The 22,997-nt window shown below is 53.9% G+C and overlaps 10 protein-coding genes across 10 annotated transcripts; 3 read left to right on the top strand and 7 right to left on the bottom strand.

Moving 5' to 3' along the window:
* Positions 1 to 200: 200 nt before the first annotated feature.
* Positions 201 to 777, top strand: VTN49DRAFT_3864 (uncharacterized protein; the record flags this gene model as incomplete). The annotated part of the gene is made up of 2 exons (XM_069411746.1): positions 201 to 597; positions 659 to 777. The coding sequence occupies 2 exons, from the start codon at positions 201 to 203 to the stop codon at positions 775 to 777; spliced, it is 516 nt and encodes a 171-aa protein (XP_069268334.1).
* A 279-nt stretch (positions 778 to 1,056) lies between these two features.
* VTN49DRAFT_3863 (uncharacterized protein) lies at positions 1,057 to 2,017 on the bottom strand (the record flags this gene model as incomplete). Its single annotated transcript, XM_069411745.1, has 6 exons — positions 1,057 to 1,118; positions 1,172 to 1,219; positions 1,270 to 1,753; positions 1,809 to 1,880; positions 1,930 to 1,938; positions 1,991 to 2,017. The coding sequence occupies 6 exons, from the start codon at positions 2,015 to 2,017 to the stop codon at positions 1,057 to 1,059; spliced, it is 702 nt and encodes a 233-aa protein (XP_069268333.1).
* Positions 2,018 to 2,345: 328 nt separating this feature from the next.
* VTN49DRAFT_3862 (60S ribosomal protein uL5) lies at positions 2,346 to 3,057 on the top strand (the record flags this gene model as incomplete). The annotated part of the gene is made up of 4 exons (XM_069411744.1): positions 2,346 to 2,348; positions 2,416 to 2,563; positions 2,627 to 2,876; positions 2,931 to 3,057. 4 exons carry the CDS (start codon positions 2,346 to 2,348, stop codon positions 3,055 to 3,057), a joined length of 528 nt encoding a protein of 175 aa, XP_069268332.1.
* Positions 3,058 to 3,224: 167 nt separating this feature from the next.
* Positions 3,225 to 3,666, bottom strand: VTN49DRAFT_3861 (uncharacterized protein; the record flags this gene model as incomplete). Its single annotated transcript, XM_069411743.1, has 2 exons — positions 3,225 to 3,452; positions 3,511 to 3,666. 2 exons carry the CDS (start codon positions 3,664 to 3,666, stop codon positions 3,225 to 3,227), a joined length of 384 nt encoding a protein of 127 aa, XP_069268331.1.
* A 448-nt stretch (positions 3,667 to 4,114) lies between these two features.
* Positions 4,115 to 5,499, bottom strand: VTN49DRAFT_3860 (uncharacterized protein; the record flags this gene model as incomplete). Its single annotated transcript, XM_069411742.1, has 4 exons — positions 4,115 to 4,417; positions 4,466 to 4,698; positions 4,756 to 5,319; positions 5,382 to 5,499. The coding sequence occupies 4 exons, from the start codon at positions 5,497 to 5,499 to the stop codon at positions 4,115 to 4,117; spliced, it is 1,218 nt and encodes a 405-aa protein (XP_069268330.1).
* A 629-nt stretch (positions 5,500 to 6,128) lies between these two features.
* On the bottom strand, positions 6,129 to 6,777 carry VTN49DRAFT_3859 (uncharacterized protein; the record flags this gene model as incomplete). Its single annotated transcript, XM_069411740.1, has 2 exons — positions 6,129 to 6,364; positions 6,453 to 6,777. The coding sequence occupies 2 exons, from the start codon at positions 6,775 to 6,777 to the stop codon at positions 6,129 to 6,131; spliced, it is 561 nt and encodes a 186-aa protein (XP_069268329.1).
* A 1,923-nt stretch (positions 6,778 to 8,700) lies between these two features.
* VTN49DRAFT_3858 (uncharacterized protein) lies at positions 8,701 to 10,677 on the bottom strand (the record flags this gene model as incomplete). The annotated part of the gene is made up of 4 exons (XM_069411739.1): positions 8,701 to 9,680; positions 9,728 to 10,006; positions 10,058 to 10,081; positions 10,140 to 10,677. 4 exons carry the CDS (start codon positions 10,675 to 10,677, stop codon positions 8,701 to 8,703), a joined length of 1,821 nt encoding a protein of 606 aa, XP_069268328.1.
* A 1,158-nt stretch (positions 10,678 to 11,835) lies between these two features.
* VTN49DRAFT_3857 (uncharacterized protein) lies at positions 11,836 to 15,515 on the bottom strand (the record flags this gene model as incomplete). The annotated part of the gene is made up of 3 exons (XM_069411738.1): positions 11,836 to 11,943; positions 11,996 to 13,463; positions 13,522 to 15,515. 3 exons carry the CDS (start codon positions 15,513 to 15,515, stop codon positions 11,836 to 11,838), a joined length of 3,570 nt encoding a protein of 1,189 aa, XP_069268327.1.
* Positions 15,516 to 15,753: 238 nt separating this feature from the next.
* Positions 15,754 to 16,446, bottom strand: VTN49DRAFT_3856 (uncharacterized protein; the record flags this gene model as incomplete). Its single annotated transcript, XM_069411737.1, has 3 exons — positions 15,754 to 15,811; positions 16,065 to 16,153; positions 16,387 to 16,446. The coding sequence occupies 3 exons, from the start codon at positions 16,444 to 16,446 to the stop codon at positions 15,754 to 15,756; spliced, it is 207 nt and encodes a 68-aa protein (XP_069268326.1).
* A 1,270-nt stretch (positions 16,447 to 17,716) lies between these two features.
* VTN49DRAFT_3855 (uncharacterized protein) lies at positions 17,717 to 22,981 on the top strand (the record flags this gene model as incomplete). Its single annotated transcript, XM_069411736.1, has 5 exons — positions 17,717 to 17,755; positions 17,821 to 17,841; positions 17,941 to 17,967; positions 18,019 to 22,611; positions 22,664 to 22,981. 5 exons carry the CDS (start codon positions 17,717 to 17,719, stop codon positions 22,979 to 22,981), a joined length of 4,998 nt encoding a protein of 1,665 aa, XP_069268325.1.
* Positions 22,982 to 22,997: the final 16 nt, after the last annotated feature.

The raw sequence follows: 22,997 nt of genomic DNA, 5'->3' as shown, positions 1-22,997 counted from the left end.
ATGATGCCTGCTGATAACTCTTACCCGCATGGCATTGGCCGGCTCCATCCAAATCATGCTGCATTACGCCCTGACCGTCGTTTTTGCAATCTTAAGTACTGACATGCTTCCAGCGGACGACTTATTGATCAGTTGTTCCAAAGGTTTTGTCTTGTTCTACACGCCCATATGCTTTCTTCTTCAATCCCAATATTGTCCTCATGTTCTCAGCAGACGACTTCTTCAACCTGCTTTCCCAGCGCAAGCGTGCGCTGGATAGAGCTCCTATTTTCTCTCCAGACGAGCTGCTTACCCTGGAGTCGGCATATCGCGTAATCCATGACTTGACGGACAACGCAAGATCACCCAGTAGTCGGCGCAGACGTGCCAGAGTCCGACTGCGCTTACGGATCATCCGCTCACTCGGGGCGGTGCTCTTCGTCCTTGTTGGGGTGTCTGTGTCCGTTACGGACCTTGCCTCACCGAAGCACGATGACATTTTCCCTCGTCTTGAGCATTGGTGGCGTAACAATCCTCCCTCCCAACAGTTTGCGGACCGAGCAGTCGAACTTCTTCATGCGCTGGACGAGAGAAGAGTGAGGGGAGACCTGGAAAAACGTAGGGGCCTGATTTTCCATTTTATTGAATGCAATGATAGGGATTGCTAATGGTGCTTAAGGGAAAACATTTGGCAGGACCTTTACAAAGCCAAGGCGTGGACAACCTCAGCATTCTAGGGAGGAAACTACAAGCACGGCTGATCAACCTGCTGTATTTCAGACAGGTGATCCTTCCTGAACATGGTACGGAATACCCACTTCGTTATTGACATGTTTGTATCTGAATCTGCTTCTGTCTCGTTTTGAATCTGCTGCACATAGAACTGTCTAGTGTAGCTCAGCTGACGGAAACAGTCCTCGCTGCGAGGAGCAGCGGTCAAAGGCGGCTAGGCCGCAAAGTATATGTAATGTGATTAGTTCTCGTGACATGATTGCAGCAAATTTTCGAGTCTTGGTGAAACAATGATCAAATTCCATGCCGTACTCCTTTGGGGGTATATTCATGAAAAGTAGACGTTCATCTGTAGCCACGTCCTTGGCCCGGAGGCTGGAATCCCGGTGGTGGTTGGAATCCGGCAGCTAGAATGAATTAGCATCACCTCGGATGACTCAGTTCGACTCAGGATACTTACGTGGTCCACCAGGAGCACCTGGAGGGAAGCCTGGAGCACCAAAGCCAGCTAGTACCGTTAGCATCAGAATCAGAGAGGCGGGGTTTGTTGATACGTACGAGGAGCACCCGGAGGTGCAGGCCCCTGAGGTCCCGGCGGCCCTGGCGGCCCACCTCTCCCCGCGAAACCTGGAGGAGGAGCACCCGGGAAACCACCTGGCGGCGGTGGAGGGAATTGACCCCCGAATCCCCCCGGCGGTGGTGGAGCTGGCCCTCCAACTCCCGCCGCCGGGCCTGTCAGACCAACCGGCAAGCCACGTCCAGCAGGCCTGCTGATGCCGGGCCCCGCAGCCAGAGTCGCGGCGCCGGTACCCGTGGGAACACCGCCAGGGCCGGACGTGCCGAGACGTGCGGAGGGGTCAGCGGGCGGCGGGCCATCAACGGAGCACGAAACAACGTGCGTGCCGCGGACTATTGTCAGACCCAAGGTCCGCTTCTCTTCGGCCTCGACGAGGGGCGCGTTGGAGGAACCCGGGCCTTGCTTGGTGGCTTTTCGCTTGATGCGGCGGAATTCTTCTGTGTCGGCGAGGACAAGGTTCATGTGCTGCAGACGTCAGAATAAGTTCTCTATTTAAAAGGATCCATTTGGTGGATTGTACCTTGTCGAATGCGAGCATTTGGCCGGTCATCTGACGGCCATCGGTCAAAGTGACGCGCATTCGGTAGTTGATCTGAAAGTGATTAGTACGTTATTGACGATTGACTTCAAGATCGACATACGAGATTTTGCTGGGACCTTGTTAGCTGATGCCATTCAACGGACAGAGCTGCATGTACTCACCATCTTCCCCTGCTTGTTGGCCGCCATGGTGGGCAGAGGTGCGCACGAATGCGACTTGAAGAATTCCAAAGAATGAGGACACTAACGCCTGCCGGTCACAGACGATAGGGATTGTCCGCAACAGGAGATCAAATTGGACTTTTCGATTTCAAAGGTTCTAAGCAATGAAAGGTCCAAGGTTTCTGGAGTTCAGCACGGTTCCAAATCGGGTTTAGCGCGACCCGGCAGCGGACCATGCAAATGCCAAGCCACTAAGGGCTTTCGCTTGCCTTTTCACCCACACAACATCTTTTCTGACCAACTCTTTCTTGAGCCCTTTGACTTTTGAGCATCGACGGGATCGCCAACAGTCGCCATGGTATGTCAGATCAATCCAGTTTGACCAATTGGAACTGTGTCGGCAATGTCGCTGACAGAATTTGCAGTCGGAAGGCAAGGACAAGAGCCAAAACCCGATGCGCGAGCTGCGCATCCAGAAGCTCGTGCTGAACATCTCCGTCGGCGAGTCCGGTGACCGTCTTACTCGTGCCGCGAAGGTGCTGGAGCAGCTGAGCGGTCAGACTCCGGTGTACAGTACGGAACCGAGCGATTGCGAAACAGAACGAGGTCGATGCAGAGGCTGATGGATTCGTGCAGGCAAGGCCCGCTACACCGTCCGTACGTTCGGTATCCGCCGTAACGAAAAGATCGCCGTGCACGTCACTGTCCGTGGTCCCAAGGCCGAGGAGATTCTCGAGCGCGGCCTCAAGGTCAAGGAGTACGAACTGAAGCGCCGCAATTTCTCCGAGACTGGCAACTTTGGTTTCGGCATCAGCGAGCACATTGACCTGGGCATCAAGTATGATCCGGGCATTGGTATCTACGGCATGGACTTTTACTGCATCATGTACGTTTGACGTTCTCTACATCTGTATCTATATATGGAGTCTAACGATAGCAGGACCCGTCCTGGCGAGCGTGTTGCCAAGCGCCGACGCGCAAGGGCTCGCATTGGCGCCAGCCACCGGATCACCCGGGAAGAGACGATCAAATGGTTCAAGAACCGATTCGAGGGCATTGTGCGATAAATGAATGCAAGTATTCTTTTCTTGTTTCAGTGCAGAAAAGGGACAATACAACGGATGTTCAAAATGATGAATGAATCGATTCCAAACTATCCTAATACATCGACCCCTCGAACCTTTCACAGAGACGTATCACCGAGGTAGACTACCTCCATATTTCACAGAACTGCTTACTGTCCCCGGATATACCCATTCCACCACGAAGCCAGAAGCCCTTTCCGCTGCGGCCCAGTCTGATCCTCCCAACTCATTTTGCGCTGGCGGAATTCACTCGTCTGATGATGAGGCAAGTTCCGCTTCATTTCCTCCAGCTTCTCAAACGGCTTGCTGGCTTTGTTGCCATTGGTACTACTATTCGATCCAGTAGAGCTGGTCGAGGAGGTACTAGAGTCTGAAGCCTATACGCCTCAGTCAGCACCCTTTTGTAAGAGTAAAAAGACGTAAGAACGATATTACCCGTCGAGCCTTCCTCGCCTCATCCCAGCCATACCAGGCTGGTTTGGGAGCAGGAGCGCGAGGCCCGCCGTTCACCCAGACGTTTTGATGCTCGTGACGCGCACCGGGGAGCCCGTTCCAGTGGCGACGAGGAGGAGAGGAGGAGTCGGAGGACATCTTCTCTCTTTGTGTCTGCGATGGACTTTGTGTGTATGTACAGCGCAGCCTTGATGACAGACAGCTACCAGTAGTTGATAGATACTAGGAACAGAGCGGGGTTGAAGCTACTCGTACAACTCTTTTATCACTTTGTGGATTATTAATCTCAAGAATGCAGAAGACAGGGAAACTGGGAGGGGCCTGGAGGCAATACATCATGATTGGAGCTCCGGATGCAGATCCAGGTCTAGCAAGTCCGGGGGAAGGTGCGTGTGTGGAGTGGTGCTTGCCATCTCCGTCCGGATCTGGAACTCTATTAGATCCTGGTTGTTGCCGCCCTAAGACAAAGCCCAGATGAGTATCGATTTGTCATCCAATATAAACTCATCTATCGAAAAGAACTTCTAGAAGTAATATGGCTCTGCCATTTATGTATATGCTCCATACAGCTTCATAAATCTTCATCTCATGCTTGGCTTTCCTCTTTTTGTCCATCCTCTTTTGGCCGCGAGGGAAGGTCTTGTTGTTGCTGTTGCTGTTGCTGTTGTTGTTGTTGTTGCTGTTGATCGCCATCCGCCTGCTTCTTCTTTCCCGGGTACAGGCTACCCTTGTCCTTGACCTTCTTCTGCTTCTTCGGAGGTTCGGCAACGGGGTAAGCCTTGGCCGTAATCTCTTGCCACTCAGGCGAAGCCTGGTACGCAGCTTGGATCGGGCTCATCAGTTCACTCAGAGCTTTCGAAACGGCCGGCTTGAGTAATTGCGGCGTGAGCTGGAGCGGGTTAGCACGTGCCACGTGTCCGAGAGATAGAATACATACATAGTCCTCCTTGTAATCTTCCTTCAGTTTCTCGATGTCAGTGTAGACCAAAGGCTCTTGGTCCTTGCGCTCGACCCGGAATTCCCGCTTCCCCTTCAGCTCGGCTGCTGGGAGCAGAATGGACTCGACGAGCGCAATCACGCCGTTGTTCTCAATCACACGGGGTGCCGCCTCCGCCTTGCGGATCTTCTTCGCGACAACCTCTGGTGGATCAAGCAGATCAATCTTGCTGTCTAGAATACCGTCAGCCTCATCCAATGATTAAAGACTCCATCAAGAATTGTACGTACCCTGCTCACTAGAACTCATCTTGCCCCCGTTCAACCCCGCAACCATGGGGTTGATCAGATGCGCGCGTTTCCGATATCCAATACGCGGCAACCATTCGGTCGCAGCGACGAACAGCTTTCTTTGATCGACGCCACCTAGCTGCACATCGGCGTTCAAATGCTCCTCATCCAACACCTGCAGCACCGGGTAGAGCAGGCCGCTCAATGGCGGGCTGGCCGACTGCTTGACGACCTCTGCGCCGGCCTTCTTTGCGTCATGTTCCGTGATCAACGATGACAGCCGATACACGTCCATAACATACTCGGGCGACTTTTGGTACTCGCTGCCGAGCACGAATTTCAACTTATCCGTCTGAACACCTACGGCGTCGAGGATCGCTTGGATAATCCGTCGGTAGTACTGCGCGCGACTCTCCACCAGCTCCAAGGGAGCCTTCAGATTGTCTAGAAACCCATGGATGTCCGCAAGCAGCACCACCACGTCGCACCCTGCCGCAAGCAGCTGTGCGATCTTCAGCGCCGGTACGAAATATCCTGTATGCGGTCGACCCGTTGTTGCCGTTCCTAAACATCGTCAGCAATTCTTTCCTTTTCCGTGACAAGTAAGAAAGGGAGGGAATGCATACCCCAATACACTCGCGGATTCCGCCCCTCAGCCAGAATCCCCTCAATAATCTCTGGATTGAGAACCTCGGCGAGGTTGGCTGTAATCAAATCGAATCGCTCCTTTGCACGGGCATCCATTGCGACCAGTGCCGTTGCGCGGCCGCCTGTTCAACAAGTAGAAATTCGCAAAAAGAAGATTACGGCAGGTGGGATGTTGTAGCTTCAGGGCTTCATCTCGTTCATACTTTTTTATCGTTTCCCCACGCAGCAAATCACCAAGACCGATGACTCAGCCAGACACGCCACATTATCACATGATTTTTTTTCTCATCCTGGGTCGCACGTGACAGTTTTTATAATCACATGACTAACCAGAAAGTCGGGAACCAATGAGCGTTGCCTACCACGAGCTTGTTTCCTGGAGTACCTAAGTATGTGCAGTCGACTCCAGAAGCACCATTTAACACGTGGAAGATGAACACTCTATGAACAGAGAGACGGGACCCGGGCAGGTGATTCTTGAAGATAACATGAAAAGTCTCCTCAATCAGAAGTTCGAATGCTGTTGGTTTGTCAAACACATCAACATGCCATTGGGACAGTGAAAGAGCCACCTCTAGCAAGATCTTTTTATCAGACCCCCTTCCTCCCAAGACCATTCTCGAGACATGCCATCTAATACCGCTTTAACTATGGCAAAGTTAAGAACGTCTGCCAGGTCGTACCTACCAGCAGTCAACTGATAAAATTACAGTGGAATGGACAGCTTAGATGGCTTGATGTTTGCAGCGGCTAGGCCGACGTGACTGGTCGATTCTGTGAGCGCCGTTCTGCGCGAGAAGCTGGATAACCTCCTTGTGTTTGGAATGAACGGCAGCTTGGAGAGCTGAACCATTTTCACCACCTTGGGCATAGACATCAGCGCCGCAATGCAGCAAGAGCTTCATAATCTGCGTGAAGCCTGCCGAACTAGCAGCCTGGAGAGCATTTCCACAATATCCGCCTTGTGCATTCACGTCAGCGCTATTCTCCAACAGTAAGCGCGCAATCTTCAGGTAGCCATTCCAACAAGCAGCTTGGAGAAGCGGTACCATGAAATCCCCTCTGTGCTCTGAAATCGGCGCCACTCCGCAGCAAGAGCTGCACCACTTCCTCGTCGCCTCCATAAGTAGCTTGAGGAGTCGTAGTAGCCATCTTTTGCATGGACATTAGCACCTCTTTCCAATAGCAGCTGTACGATCTCCTGGTGACCTTGGATGGAGACTGCTGAGAGGGCGCTTCCATGTTGACCTCCCATGTGAATCGAATCAGCACCTCTCGCCAGCAGGAGCTGCATCCCTCTAGGTCGCCATCATAACCAGCAGCCATGGGAAGCATTTCCGCAGTATCCATCTTCTGCATTAATATCAGCGCCATTATCCAGCAACCTGATGCGATATTCCTGACACAGATCGGATAATAGGGGTCGTAGAAGGATTATTCGGCACTATGGTTGCAGTCACTGTGCAGCCGCATATTCCGATAAAAATTTAATGCTATCTAGAGATGAATACTTCGGGGCTAGTGGTTACAGGACAGTGATGATATAAAGAAGCCCAACGGCCGCTTACAACTTCGCACACTTATCACGAAGCGCCCTTAGCATGGCCGTCCATACTTGCCACCTGACGAAACCGCATCGTATCCTCCTGATTTAATGTATACATAGTTCTCCGTAGTTCAGCCATATGTATCAGTTGATATGAGAGAGACTTCCAATGGCTGACTTCACCTTTCTTAAAGAAGAAACTCGCAGCAAGCGGCCCCTTTCCTTGAGACGCCTTGCCACAGTGACTGCAATTGTTGACTTTCCCGTTCCTTCCATCCCATTCAGCCAGAATATGCGTTTTCTGCTTGTTGACGCCGCCCATTCTTCAATTTGACGAAGTAGTTCAGTCCTTGTTCCCGGTAGGCAGTCGGTATGTTGTTTGGAGATCTCGTAGGAATCAAACGTTGCACCTTTTGCAGTTCATAATCTGTCCAAACTGAGTTTCTCGTCCAACCTGTTCATCATCTCTCTGCATAACTGAAGTTAGCAATCCGCAAACCCCAATAGCAAAAGTTGAAATCTGTTCCAATATCGCAGCCCACATCTGGTCAAGTTGCAGAGCTGAATTGAGGCATAGCTGATAATCTTTGATAGATTTGACGGTCTCATCCATCTCATCACTGTTCAATGGCCATTTCAGCCTAATCTTGACTTTACTCATAGCTCTCTTAGTCTTTCCTGGATTGATCTTTTTCTTCAAATCTTCGAGAGTGTCGCGACACCGATTGACTTCGTCATTGAGTTTTCGGGTGTTTCTTCGACAGCCTGAGTAACCAGGGTCCCCAAGATATTCAGTAAGCAATTCCAAGACTTTTCGCAGAACCTCAATTTGATCCCGAAACTGAAGGATTTCCTGTTTCGCATTCTTCACGTCCCTGATGTACTTTCCACAAATCAAGACCAACGATCCTGCAAGCTTGATAACTGCAAGCACGGTCCCCTGAGTCCATGATGTTGAGGCTGTGAGCTAGTCCTGCGAAATCCAATCCAGGCGAAAGAGAGACGGGCAGAGGAGCAGGTAATAGTGCTGTGCATCAAAACATCAAACAAGTGCATATACTCTGACAACGATGTCTGAAAGATGGCTCCAGGGAATGTATGATGACGACATCAAAGCTATTTGCTCGAGGAGGAAGGAGTAGCTATATGACTGGGGGAAGCTCAAAGCCGCACCAAATAGTGCAGAAGGCTCATGTAGATACGAACAGGGCTCCGATAGTACTTACTGGCAGATCAGCCTTGGGCTACCATGCAACGGTATGTGGCACGTTTGCAGCCAATAAGCGTTCCTCCACGAGCATAGTAATTCGCCCGTCGGTAGGATGCGTGCTGCTCCCTATTCGTTCTGATATGCAGAGAACTGTAACTACCTGTAAAGGTGCTTTTTCCTCAGACGGCCAGCAGGAAGAGACATGTCCGATTTCCTCGTGTTAGCCTAACCCTAACTTATCGGCCCATCGTAACCTTGTATTTGAAGAACGGAGGACAAGTACTTGCCGTCGATACCATGATGCCGTGGTTTCTCGACGCCTTACTTTCGGCCGCGACATCTGCGAGAGGTTCTACCTCTAACGTCAGGAAAAAGGGACGGCTTGCATTTCGGGAGAACGGTCCTTGAAACGGGCAGCATCTTTGTCATCTCGAGAACAACATCAAAGATAATTCCGATGCGATATTTGCCATGACTTGATTAAACATGCTTAATCGTAGTTCATAGTTACTGGTAGGTCATAACGAAGACGCCAGCCGCATTATAGTCTCGGCCGCACATCCCCAAATGCCCTTAGCAGGGTTTTCCACACTGTCACTCCGTAGGACCACATTCTATCCTCCCAAATGTCGACCGACCCGTCCTTTCGCATCCGCCGAACCTCCTTCACACTTGATGTTCCCCATTTCATGTCGCGATAGTCGCCGCGGATAAACTTCGCCAACGGATCCACCAGTGCCTTCTTGACGAGCGGCTTCTCATACTCTTCCAGTGTCTGGCCGTTGCCCCAGAGCCACATGTACAGGTCCGTGGTGTGCGTGACACCCCACTGCGGCGGGAAGATGTGGTCGATGCACTTCAGGCGGAACTCGACCCGGTAGCGGTAGATCAGATGTGATGCGCCGCCATGCGCCAGCGCGTGTACCAGCCCGCGCTCCATCATGTGGATCTGAATGTCTGCGTAAATCTTCCCAAATTCCTCCTGCCAGTCGTGACTGCGCGGCGGGAGCTTGCCGTTCGGGTAGTACAGCTCGACCAGTGCGTCACAAGCTTCTGGCGGATAGTCGGCCTCCAGTCGCTCGCGCACCGCCTCTAGCGAGTTGCTGGGCGTGTAATAGCCCTGGTAGACAAAGTGCTCGTCGCTACACTCGCCGATCATCAGGCGCACGCCTCGGCGGATCATTCGGCGCGCAAATTCGCCGTTATAGAGGTCATGGAAGAGGCTCCGGGAGATGAACGCGCCGTCATCCCAAGGCCGGTACTGGTGATGTTTGCTTTTCACGCTGGCCTCGATTATTGTCTTGGCGGGAAGCTTCCGTAGACGGTCGAGCTTCTCCCACGGTTTGAGGTCCAGGGGAATTCCGAGATTCTGCAGGAGCTCGTTGAATTGCTCCTGGGCATTTTCTGCCGATTTGGGATGAACGCCGGGTCCATTAGACCACATGATGGCCCGTCGTACAATGGACTTGTGGTCTGGCAGGTACAGATCATGGGCCAGTTGGTGGAATACCGAGTATGACCCTACGTCGGTTAGTACCAAGCGACTGTTCTCATCTGAGGAGACATACCGGCTGAATATCCGGCAATAGTGATATCGTCGGGGTTTCCCCCAAAGAACCGGGCATGTCGGTGAGTCCACTCCAGTGCTGCCCGCTGGTCCCAGAAGCCCTGGTTCCCCGTGGGCTCCCCGTGCCGGGCGGCCTCCGCGCGGAGCTCATCCGAGCTCAAAAACCCGAGTACCGCGAGACGGTAGGCCGGCGCGACAACGATAGCCCTTACGTCGGTTTCATTAAACAACGGTGATAAGGTCATGCCATTCGGCGAGCCCATTTGAAGGAAGCCGCCGTCTGACCAGTCAGCTAACTTCTCTGCTCGGAATCAAACAAACTTCTACATACGAATATAAAAGATCACCGGCCAGCCTGCACCCCGTTAATCCGGACAAAGCCCGCAGCTTGAGATAGAAGAAATAGCACCTACCCTCCTTTGGGCGATCACCCCGATCAACCGGCACCCAGACATTCAACTGAAAGCAGTCTTCATTACCGGCATCTGGGTTGCCCGGCTGCGGACAAATCGTCGCCTGACCATCATGCTTCCCGGGCTCCGTTTCCGACCCATACACGAAATCCAACGGCAGAGGACGCGCGCGAGCCCACCGGCGTCGCGGCGGCAACGCGTAACGGAGCCCGCCAAAATAATGCGCCATCGGGCGCGAGTGGTACAGGAGTGTCAAGCCCTGGACATAGCCATGGATGCCCAGGTGCAATTTGAACGGCTCCGTAGAGGTAGTCAACGACATGGTGAGATTCAGCAATGGGTCATAGATATCCTCCGGGGAGTCCTTCAGGAGATGGGTACGAGGAGCCAAGTCGACGGCAGCCTTTTCAACTGATCCATCGAACTGGATGGGAGACTGTTGCCCTTGCCCTCTCCACCTCCAGACCGCCCACCCGGCTAGAATACCGAGAATACCTAGGATTTGAAAGATAATAACGGCGAGAAGCACTGAAAACATGGTGCGATTTTGGGAGTACTTCATTTCCACCCATTCTTACTTATTCCTGTGGTCTTCTTCACAACATACGACTACGACGGCACTCCGGGCCTATTTATAAGAACACGCAGGTACCTGCACTCCACATGAACAAGTCAAGTGAGCACTCTCCGTGGGGATACGGTTAGGTTACAATATGGCGTTGGAATCTGAGGTTCTACAGAGCAACAATCTGATTTTTCAGTGTATGTGTTCTGGTAATTTGGCGCTAAAAGACGGTGACTAAGCACGGGCCACCAATCACTATTCGTCCCCGTCGGTCCTTGTGCATACTTGGTACTGGTCCAAAGCTGGCGGGCTGACTCGTGTCGGCGTTCTGCCGCTAACCGCGAAGATGGAGACCTCATATTTTGCGGGGAAAAAAGTGGGAAAACTTGAGTTGATCAACATGGTGATTTCTTTCACAATCCACGTGGTTACATAGGTAGTTATGAATCCTTATGTCACGGACAACTACTACATGCGACCATAGGGTGTGGAAAACAGGGCTTCCCGTCCGCTCAGCCGTACTTAAGCCACACGCCGGCTGGTTAGTAGTTGGGTGGGTGACCACCAGCGAATCCCAGCTGTTGCATGTTGGGATTTCTTTTTTACTTACCCCTCTTCAATTTCTTTGTGCTCTTCGTCCGAGGTGTGGCATTCGATAGTGCGATTAGGAAAATACGAAATCCGACCTTGGAGGCGTAGATCCGCGCGTGCACGTTCCTTGGATCGACTTAAAGCAGAGCAAGATGGTTCCCGCAATCGAGCCGCAAGCAAGCCACCAGTTGAGGACAAAGAAAAGGCCGGATGCTGACCCCTTGCACACAATACCCTTTATTAAAGACGTCAATGCCCTTTACTTTTTCCATAGGTTGAGTTAAAGTTCTCACAGCTCGTGCGATGAGTCAAATTCGGGACTACGGGAGACTCCAGGGAAAAGTGAAACACCTTTGCTCATAGCGAAGCCATTCTGGCTTCTCTGGATACTATATATAGGTTAAGTATATGCAAGGAAAAAGGAGTCTATATTCAACCGCTTCACTGTTTCTTGTTGATACTCCATAACACATAAGAATGACAAAGACGTAAACATCAAACAGACCGTATTTGAAACATTCATTCCTTGTTTTCCCAGAATCACACCTTTGCAATCCGACAGATCAAATCCTGTCCGTCGACCGAATCGCCCTCCTTGACTTGGATATTCGAGACCTTGCCATGATGTGGTGCCGAAATAACCATTTCCTAAACAACTCGTTAGCAAAAAGACAGAGGAAGAGGGCCAAAACGAAATTACCATCTTCATTGCACTCAAAACTGCAATCGGATCGCCCTTCTTCACCTCGTGCCCCTCGGTGACCCGGATTTCCACGACGACACCGCTCATTGGCGCGCCGACTTGGCTGCTGTCGCCCGGATCGGCCTTGATGCGCGCCGTGTTGTCGACGGCCGCCTGGTTGTCGTCCACGGTGACTTGGCGCACCTCGCCGTTGACCTCGTAGAAGACCTCGCGCTGGCCAGTCTGTTCCGAGAGCGGCCCGATGGCGAGAAGCTTCAGGATCAGGACCTTGCCCTGCTCGATCTCGACGTGGAACTCCTCGCCGATATCCGGGCGCGCCAGGAAGTACCGCGTCGGCAGCACGGACAGGTCACCGTATTTCTGCACAAACTTGCGGTATTCCTCGTACACCTTCGGGTACATGGCGTAGCTGGCCACGTCCGTCTCCGTAGCGCTGCCAAACTTCTCCTTGAGATCGTTCTTGATCTTGGCCAGATCCAGCGGCGGCAGAGTCAGACCCGGGCGCTTGTCCAGCTTGCGCCGGTTGCGTAGGGCCTTGGTGCGCAGAGGCTCGGGGAACCCGCCGTACGGCTGGCCCATGAGTCCCTCGAAGAACTCCAACACCGATGCAGGGAAGTCGAGTTCGTCGGCGCGGGCAAGCACGTCCTCCTTGCTAAGCTTGTTGGACACCATGAACTGGGCCAAGTCGCCCACCACTTTCGAGGTGGGTGTGACTTTGACAATATCTCCGAGCAGATAGTTGGCCTCCACGTAGGCCTTCTTGGTCTCTGCCCATTGAGCGCCCAGCCCAAGCTGACTGGCCTGGAAGAGCAGGTTGGTCAATTGGCCTCCAGGAATCTCGTGCTCGTACACCTCCGGGTCCGGGCCCGTCAACCCGGCCTCGAAGGGCGAGTACAGCAGGCGAAGCTGCTGCCAGTAGCTGTCAATGGCACGGATATGTTTGATGTTCAGACCCGGATCCAGGTCGGAACCTTCCAGAGAAGCAAGGACAGCGCCCACGCTCGGCTGCGAAGTCATGCCGGACATGCTGTCGGTCGCAGTATCGACGGCGTCGGCACCCGCCTGCGCGGCGGCAACCATCGACGCCACGCCAGTACCGGCAGAGTCGTGGGTATGGACGTGGATGGGCAGATCCGGGTACTTCTTGCGAATCGCGCCAATCAGGAGCGTGGCGGCCTTCGGCTTCAGCACACCAGCCATATCCTTGATACCCAGAACATGGGTGCCGAGCTTGACGATCTTGTCAACTAGATCGAGGTAGTACTCCAGGTTGTACTTCTTGCCAGGGCTCAGCATGTCGCCGCTGTAGCAGACGGTAGCCTCGACCACGCCACCAGCCGCCTGAACCGCCTTAATGCCAACCTCCAGCTGATCAATATCGTTCAGGGCGTCAAACACGCGGAAGATATCCACGCCATTCTTCTTCGCTTGCTTGCAGAAGTGGTAGATGGCATTGTCAGGAAGCCTGCATTTGGGTCAGAACGATCTCGTAGTCGCGGTAAAAGATATTAGATGGTACTCACGATGAATAGGCGACGCCGTTGGCACCTCGAAGGAGCATCTGGAACGGAATGTTGGGAACTGCCTTGCGTAGCTTGCGCAATCGATCCCAAGGATCCTCGTACAAGAAACGCATTGCGACGTCAAAGGTGGCACCACCCCAGCACTCCAAACTGTAGGCGTTGCTGTAGGCATGGGCAGTCTCCTTCGCGATGTTGACCAAGTCGATCGTTCGCACTCGCGTCGCCAACAATGATTGATGGGCGTCACGCCAGGTCGTGTCCATGATGAGGCAGCCCTTGTAGGCGCGCACCGCACGCGCAAACGCCTCGGGACCCTGCTCGTCGATGATTTTCTTCCAGCCATGGGCCGGAGGCTGGCTGACGTCGATGGGTTTCCCAGAGTCGTCCAGCAGCACTGGCTGGACAATCTGGCCCTTGAACTTGGGCTCGCCGATCTGGCCTTTGATGCTGCTGCCATTGACGGCCAGGTCACCGAGGTATGCCAGCAGCTTCTGGGCGCGGTTCTGGCCACCAATGAGCGAAAATAGCTCTGGGGTGTCGTCAATGAAGGTCGTCCAGCAGTTGCCCTCAATGAAGGTCGGATGGGACAGCAACGACGTGAGGAACGGAATGTTGGTCTTGACGCCGCGAATGCGGAACTCAATCAGGGCCCGGATCATCTTCCGGCGCGCAATCTCGTAGGTCGAACCCAGGCAAGTGCACTTGACCAGCATCGAATCGTAGTGGGGCGAAATGATGGCACCAGCGAAGCCGTTTCCACCGTCGAGCCGGACGCCGTTGCCACCGGCCGAACGGTAGACCTCGATCTTGCCGGTGTCGGGCTGGAAGTTCTTGGCCGGGTCCTCGGTGGTGATACGGCATTGAATGGCAAAGCCGCGAGTGGTGATGCGATCCTGGGTCAGGCCCAGCTGCTCCAGCGTGGCACCGGCGGCGATCTGAATCTGGGCGGCGACGATATCAATCCCGGTGATCTCCTCTGTGATGGTGTGCTCGACCTGGATACGAGGATTGATCTCGATGAAGTAGTAGCGGTTCTGCTGGTCCACCAAGAACTCGGCCGTGCCCGCGTTTCGGTAGCGCGCCGTCTTGGCCAGCTTGACCGCATCTGCCAGAATCTTGTCGCGGACGTCGGAGGGCAAGTCCTTCGCTGGCGCCAATTCCACGACCTTTTGATGGCGGCGCTGGACCGAGCAGTCACGCTCGAACAGGTGGACCACGTTCCCGTGATTATCACCGAGCAGCTGGACTTCAATATGCTTGGGCTTATCGAGGAAGCGTTCGACGAATACAGTCCCGTTTCCAAATGCGGAGCGCGCCTCCGACGTTGCGCGCTCGAATGCATCCCGCAGGGACTCTTGCTCCCGAACCACTCGCATACCTCGACCACCACCACCAAAGGCGGCTTTGATGATGATGGGGAAGCCGTAGGTATCGGTGAATTTCTTCACATCCTCGAACTTGTCTACCGGACCATCCGTACCCGGCACGACGGGGACGCCGCACTTGATAGCTAATTGACGGGCCGACACCTTGTCGCCCAAACTCTCAATTGTGTCCGGCGAGGGGCCGACAAAGACGAGACCGGCCTTTTCGACCTTTCGGGCGAACTCTGCATTCTCCGACAGGAAACCATAGCCCGGGTGGATCAGCTGAACGTCGTGCTCCAGAGCGATCTTGATGATCTCATCACCGGCCAGGTAGGCACCGACGGGAGTATATTGTCCTCGCTTTCCAATCACGTAGGCTTCGTCGGCCTTTTGACGGTGCATTGAGAGACGGTCCTCATAGGAGTAGACAGCGACCGTCTGCAAGGACAGCTCGTGGGCAGTCCGGAAGATCCGAATCGGAATCTCGCCTCGATTGGCGACGAGGATCTTCTTGAACTGCATGATGGTGGAGTTGGCTCGCAACCGGTGGTGCACCGATTGCGAATGGAGGCTGCCGTCGACCTCCTCGACAGCCTCCTCCGGAACGAGGGGTTCATTCGTCGCCATTGTTGCAGTTTGGCCCGGGGAAGAGGAATTGAGAGGCGCGCAGGAAACAAGCAGAGGACGAGCGAGCTGCTGCGCCGACTCCTTCCAGGCAATGACAGAGTTCTCGGGCGAGAATGAGAGCAATGACTCGAGAGTCTACAAAAATTCGAGGCGGGGATGACTCTGATAAGGGACGACTCTGAGCCTAGGCCGAGTCACCGGAAACCTGGCGGGGCTCCGGAAACCGGAGTGAAATTTTTCACTTCTTATCGACTGCTTGTTCTTGCGATTTGCGCAATGATTGTCGGTCGGGAACCCTAGAGACATGAGAGAGGATCGATCAGCAGCGTTCCTGGCTGTGGCTCCCATTCCGAGGCTGCTCTGGACTGTGCATTCTGTCGATGCGAGGGGGGAAAGGCATGTGAATTTTGCAGATTGATAAGAGTTGCAATTGAAAACTGGGGAAATTTGCAAAGATTTTTGATGATGTCATGACTCAATTGCGGGGGAATTTCGAGAATTTGCGCCCAAACGGTAGGTAATAAGATAGAGTAAACAGCACCAACTCACCGAGTCACCGAGTCACCGACACCAAACCAAGAAACCGGATGACAGCGGATGCCACAATGCCGGCCGTCGATGGCAAATGACGCGTCAATCTGCGGTGACACGACGTCCGGCGCTCAAAAATGAGCCTAGGATTGATGTATTTATTGGACAAAGTATAAGAAATTAAAGGATTGAACTGAACTGAGTGCGCCGTGAGGGGAAGCAAGCTCGAACTGAGGGGAACGACTCAAGCAGAGAGAAAAGTGTGGCCTCAGGCCGTTCATCCATCGTTTGTTCATCCATTCTCTCCTCCACGACTTTATATCTCAATCCTGACTCGCACCTCCGCATCGCTTCGGCAATCTCGTCTTCGGCCCCTTGTCCGCCTCGCTTGGAAAACCATAGATTCAGAGAGATTCAAACCCCCGACCAGGAACACAATTCTAGTTCATCCCGACTCTGTCCGCGGTTCCTGCGCTCTCCGAGGTTCGATCGGCCCCAGATGGTTTAGCACGGCCCATTCAGCGTTTTGCCCCTCGGCTGCTCCCGCGTCACCATCCCTAAACCGGATTCAGATCGGGAAACCCTGGGGGCACACTGTCACGCTTTCCGTCGGGTTATTGCGACGCCGAATTTCCTCTCTGTCGGTTCCATCATCGCTTCTCGCCCCGACTTCAACCGAGCCGTGTCCGACACATGAACGCTTCTCCGTCCTCCAGTCTGGGTTTTTGAGGCATTCGGCACTCCCGAACACCGCGGAGAACGTGGATCTCCAGCGTGGGCATTGTGGATGATCAGGGTAAATAGTAGGAGTAACTTTTACTTTGATTGTAATACCTCTATGGTCATATTTTCTGGTCCCCTTGGAGTCCGCATACACAGTCAAGGACCGCGGGCTGCATGTGAATTTCGTCGCAAACTGTAATTTCCGAGAGATGGAGTGCTCCGAGTACTCCATACAATTGCCTACAATCTGTCAATGTCGGATTATTCCCCGAGTTGTCTCAACACCAACCCTCAACTCATATCAGTAAATCTAGCTCGAGGTGGCTGCAAAGACACGGTATCCAATTCTACCCCGGCTATATTACTAAGGGAAGAAATCTAGAATCGCCAATGCAAGGGGATGCAGCTCTCTGTGACCTTCGAATTAGACGTGGACAGCTGCCATCAAGACACCATCCATGAACTGCATGGGACAGTTCCTTGATTCCGACCATCTTCGGCGCCACGATGCTCAAAATGCAGATGCCTATGTGCTCTGGAGCTGGATGGCCGATCAAAGCGTCATAGGGTTCATGCACGGACACATTCGAAAACAGATTGCGGCCCAGTTCATGCAGCCCAGTGTCAAGCAAGGTTGACGTACCAGCCATAAATTGTGGTCCCCAGCCAAAGTGAGGCTGAGAATTCCCGCACGTGTTTCATCTCAATCACGTGATCCGCGAACGAAGCGACACCTCAGCAACTGCCTGGACCCAGTCAACAGTCCCCTGAAGCTGTCCTGCATTCAACCTCCCGCACCTCTCCTCCCCGGTCTCTCTTTTTCCTCCCTTGACGGGCTTCTTTTCTCTTCGGATTTGCCTTTTTTTCAATTTCTCATCCTAATCTGGTGGAAGGAATTCGTTTGGCGTTCAGGTGGATGAGGTCGGACTGCGGCCTAATCGGATAATATGGCTCCTCTACCCATCAAGTTCACGGAGCTTCTCCAGGTGCGAATCGCTTCACGATACGGATCGTCTTGGGCAATTGAACTAACATCTAGCTCTTATGACAGTTAACGTCCGTCGGAATTGATGTAAGAACACCCGACTTGGAATGATGATAAGACATATCGATCCGCGTATTCCGTGGCGCCTGGGTGAGGATGTGACTGACTGACTGCACGACTGATTAGCCTTCGTCAATCGGTTTCAATTCATGTGTGAGTAGCATTGAATCCCTTGTCTCTTGTACTTGATTAACGCGCCCGCAGACTCTAGAATCCGATCACTATGTCTGTGTCCGACAAAAGACCAGCGAGGGCGATAAGCCACAAGTCGTCATCGTCAACCTCAAGAACAACAATGAGGTTGTCCGCCGACCGATTAACGCGGACAATGCGATCATGCATTGGTCTCGCAACGTCATCGCCCTGAAGGCTCAATCGAGAACCATCCAGATCTTCGACCTCGATGCGAAGCAGAAGCTCAAGTCGGCGGTGATGAACGAGGATGTCGTCTACTGGAAGTGGTTCAGTGAGACCAGCCTCGGCCTGGTCACCGACACGGCGATCTACCACTGGAACGTATTTTCGCCGACCGAGGCAAGCCCGGTCAAGCAATTTGACCGCCTGCCGAGTCTGAATGGCTGCCAGATCATCAACTATCGCGTCAATGATGACGAAACGTGGAGCGTCGTCGTCGGTATCTCTTCGCAACAAGGGCGCGTCGTAGGTTCCATGCAGCTGTACTCTCAGAAGCGTGGGATTTCGCAATCCATTGAGGGTCACGCTGCTTCGTTCGCGACTGTCCGCGTCGAGGGTTCTCCGCTCCCACACAAGCTGTTCACATTCGCCGTCCGATCGCAGACCGGCGCAAGACTGCAGATCGCTGAGATTGATCACCAAGATCCGAACCCGCACTTCCAGAAGAAGGCCGTGGACGTTTTCTTCCCGGCCGAGGCCGTGAACGACTTCCCCGTCGCTATGCAGGTGTCGAAGAAGTATGACATCGTCTACCTCGTCACGAAATACGGCTTCATTCACCTCTACGACTTGGAGACCGGGTCTTGCATCTTCATGAATCGAATCTCCAGCGAGACCATGTTCACGACGGCCCCAGACTCGGAATCGGCAGGTATCGTCGGCGTTAACCGCAAGGGTCAGGTCCTGGCCGTGAGCCTCGACGAGAACAATGTCATCCCCTACCTCATGGAGAATCCCGCCATGTCGGGCATTGCCGTCAGACTGGCCTCGAAAGCCGGATTGCCTGGTGCCGACCACCTTTATCAGCAACAGTTTGACAGCATGCTTGCTCAGGGCAATTACACCGAGGCCGCAAAGATCGCTGCCAACTCGCCCCGGGGCTTCCTCCGCACGCCGGAGACCATCAATCGCTTCAAGATGGCGCCTCAGACTGGCCAAATGTCGGTCATTCTGCAGTACTTTGGCATGCTTCTCGATAAAGGCTCCCTCAACCGTTACGAGAGTGTTGAGTTGGTGCGCCCAGTTCTGCAGCAGAATCGAAAGCATCTGCTGGAGAAGTGGATGCGCGAGAACAAACTCGAGGCGTCGGAAGAGCTCGGTGACATTGTTCGGCCCCACGACATGAATCTGGCGCTGCAGATCTATCTCCAAGCCAACGTTCCTCACAAGGTCGTCGCGGGTTTCGCCGAGACTGGCCAATTCGATAAGATTCTGGCCTACACGAAGCGCGTCGGATATCAGCCGGACTACACCCAGCTGCTTCAGCATATCGTTCGCGTCAACCCGGAGAAAGGTGCGGAGTTCGCGACCCAGCTCGTCAACGAGGACTCTGGTGCCTTGGTAGATTTGGATCGCGTGGTCGATGTGTTCCTTTCTCAGAATATGATTCAGCAGGCCACCTCGTTCCTGCTGGATGCTCTGAAGGATAACAAGCCGGAGCATGGTCACCTGCAGACTCGTCTGCTCGAAATGAACCTCATCAACGCGCCTCAGGTGGCAGATGCCATTCTGGGCAATGAGATTTTCACGTATTACGACAAGGCCAGAATCTCCCAGCTCTGCGAGAACGCGGGTCTCATCCAGCGGGCGCTGGAGAACACCGATGACCCAGCTGTCATCAAGCGCAATATCGTTCGCACCGACAAGCTGAACCCGGAGTGGCTCGTCAACTACTTTGGTCGGTTGTCGGTGGAGCAGTGCCTGGATTGCATGGATGAAATGCTACGCTCTAACATCCGCATGACGCTCCAGGCCGTCGTACAGGTTGCCACCAAGTACTCCGACTTGCTTGGTCCACACCGCCTGATCGATCTTTTCGAGAAGTACCGCACTGCGGAGGGCCTCTACTACTACCTTGGCAGCATCGTCAACCTCAGTGAGGATCCTGATGTCCACTTCAAGTACATCGAGGCCGCTACGGCGATGGGTCAAATCACCGAGGTCGAGCGGATCTGCCGGGAGAGCAACTATTACAACCCGGAGAAGGTCAAGAATTTCCTCAAGGAGGCTCGCCTCACCGAGCAGCTGCCACTGATCATTGTGTGCGACCGGTTCAACTTCATCCATGATCTGGTTCTGTACCTTTACCGCAACCAGCAGTACAAGTCGATCGAGGTGTATGTGCAGCGAGTCAACCCGACCCGTACTCCGGCTGTAGTAGGTGGTCTCCTTGACGTCGACTGCGATGAGGGTATCATCAAGAATCTGCTGTCCACTGTGGATCCGTCGATGATCCCCATCGACGAGCTGGTCCAGGAGGTGGAGTCGCGTAACCGTCTGAAGCTTCTCCTTCCATTCCTTGAGGCTACCTTGGCCACCGGCAACCAGCAGCAGGCGGTCTACAACGCACTGGCCAAGATCTACATTGACAGCAACAACAACCCCGAGAAGTTCCTGAAGGAGAACGACCTCTACGACACCCTGACGGTCGGCAAGTACTGCGAGAAGCGGGACCCCAACCTGGCGTACATTGCGTACCGCAAAGGCCAGAACGATCTGGAGTTGATCAACGTGACCAACGAGAATGGAATGTACCGTGCCCAGGCCCGTTATCTTTTGGAGCGGGCGGATCCGGAGATCTGGGCGTTCGTGCTTAATGAGAACAATATTCATCGTCGGTCCGTCGTTGATCAAGTCATCTCGACCGCCGTGCCAGAATCGACCGAGCCGGACAAGGTGTCGGTGGCAGTCAAGGCTTTCCTGGATGCGGACATGCCGGCTGAGTTGATCGAGCTGCTGGAGAAGATCATCCTCGAGCCGTCTCCGTTCAGCGACAACACCAGCCTGCAGAACTTGCTGATGCTGACCGCGGCCAAGGCGGACAAGAGTCGTCTGATGGACTACATTCACCAGCTGAATGAGTTCAGCGCGGACGAGATCGCTCAAATGTGCATCTCCGTTGGTCTGTACGAGGAGGCGTTCGAGATCTACAAGAAGGTCGAGAATCACCTGGCCGCAACCAACGTGCTCGTTGAGAACATTGTCAGCATCGACCGGGCTCAAGAGTACGCTGAGCGCGTCGAGCTGCCCGAGGTGTGGAGCAAAGTTGCCAAGGCGCAGTTGGATGGCCTCCGAGTGTCTGATTCGATCGAGTCGTACATCCGCGCTGGAGACCCGTCCAACTATGCTGAGGTGATCGAGACGGCCACTCGTGCGGGCAAGGATGAAGATCTGATCAAGTACTTGAAGATGGCCCGCAAGACGCTGCGCGAGCCTCCGGTGGACACTGCGCTGGCGTTCTGCTACGCTCGCCTGAACCAGCTCGCGGAGCTGGAGGACTTCCTGCGTGCGACCAACGTTGCCGACATCGAGGCGTCGGGTGACAAGGCGTACGAGGAGGGCCTGCACGAGGCAGCCAAGATCTTCTACACGAGCATCTCGAACTGGGCCAAGCTCGCGACGACTTTGGTGCATCTGGAAGACTACCAGGCCGCCGTCGATTGCGCACGCAAGGCCAACAGCGTCAAGGTGTGGAAGCAGGTTAACGAGGCGTGCATCAAAAAGAAGGAGTTCCGGCTGGCACAGATTTGCGGTCTGAACCTGATTGTGCACGCCGAGGAGCTGCAGGATCTGGTCCGCCAGTACGAGTGGAACGGCTACTTTGACGAGCTGATCGCATTGCTCGAGGCGGGTCTGGGTCTGGAGCGGGCACACATGGGTATGTTTACGGAACTGGGCATTGCGCTGTCCAAGTACCATCCAGACCGGGTGATGGAGCACCTGAAGCTGTTCTGGTCTCGCATCAACATTCCGAAGATGATCCGCGCTTGCGAAGAAGCCAACTTGTGGCCGGAACTTGTGTTCTTGTACTGCCACTACGACGAATGGGATAATGCCGCCCTAACAATGATGGAGCGTGCGGCCGAGGCGTGGGAGCACCAGTCGTTCAAGGACATCATCGTCAAGGTGGCCAACCTGGAAATCTACTACCGAGCGCTCAACTTCTACCTGCAGGAGCAGCCATTGCTGTTGACGGATCTGCTGCAGGTGCTGACGCCGCGGATTGATGTCAGTCGGGTTGTGCGAATCTTCCAGGCCTCGGACAACATTCCTCTGATCAAGCCGTTCCTGCTCAGCGTGCAGCACCAGAACAAGCGGGCGGTCAACGATGCAGTCAACGACCTGCTCATCGAAGAGGAGGACTACAAGACGCTTCGGGACTCGGTGGAGAACTACGACAACTACGATGCGGTTGAGCTGGCTCAACGGCTGGAGAAGCACGACCTGGTGTTCTTCCGGCAGATTGCGGCCAGCATCTACCGCAAGAACAAGCGGTGGGAGAAGTCGATCGAGCTTTCGAAGCAAGACAAGCTGTACAAGGATGCCATTGAGACGGCCGCGATGTCTGGCAAGCCAGAGGTTGTGGAGGACTTGCTGCGATACGTAAGTCACATAATCTCCTCTTCTTTTGTTCATGGATGCTAACAGAAATCAGTTTGTCGGCATCGGCAGCCGCGAGTGCTACGTGGGCATGCTGTACGCTTGCTATGACCTGATCCGGCCAGACGTGATCCTGGAGATCTCGTGGCGCAATGGCCTGCATGACTTTACGATGCCGTACCTCATCAACCTGCTCGCGCAGCAGACGGCGACGATCGAGCTGCTCAAGAAGGACAATGAGGAGCGCAAGGCGCGTGAAAAGGCCACCGAGAAGGAGGAAGACAACAAGCCGATCATCGGGTCGCGCTTGATGTTGACGCAGGGACCTGCGCAGCAGACGAATGGGATCGGGCAGGGGTATCGTGCGTTTTAGTTGATTTCGCTCTGAT

Source organism: Thermomyces lanuginosus (assembly GCF_041956635.1).
Source record: "Thermomyces lanuginosus strain ATCC 200065 unplaced genomic scaffold VTN49scaffold_29, whole genome shotgun sequence".
In the NCBI taxonomy this organism is placed as follows: domain Eukaryota; kingdom Fungi; phylum Ascomycota; class Eurotiomycetes; order Eurotiales; family Trichocomaceae; genus Thermomyces; species Thermomyces lanuginosus.
Note: the sequence above shows the minus strand (reverse complement) of the source record. Positions and strands in the feature narration are given on the sequence as shown.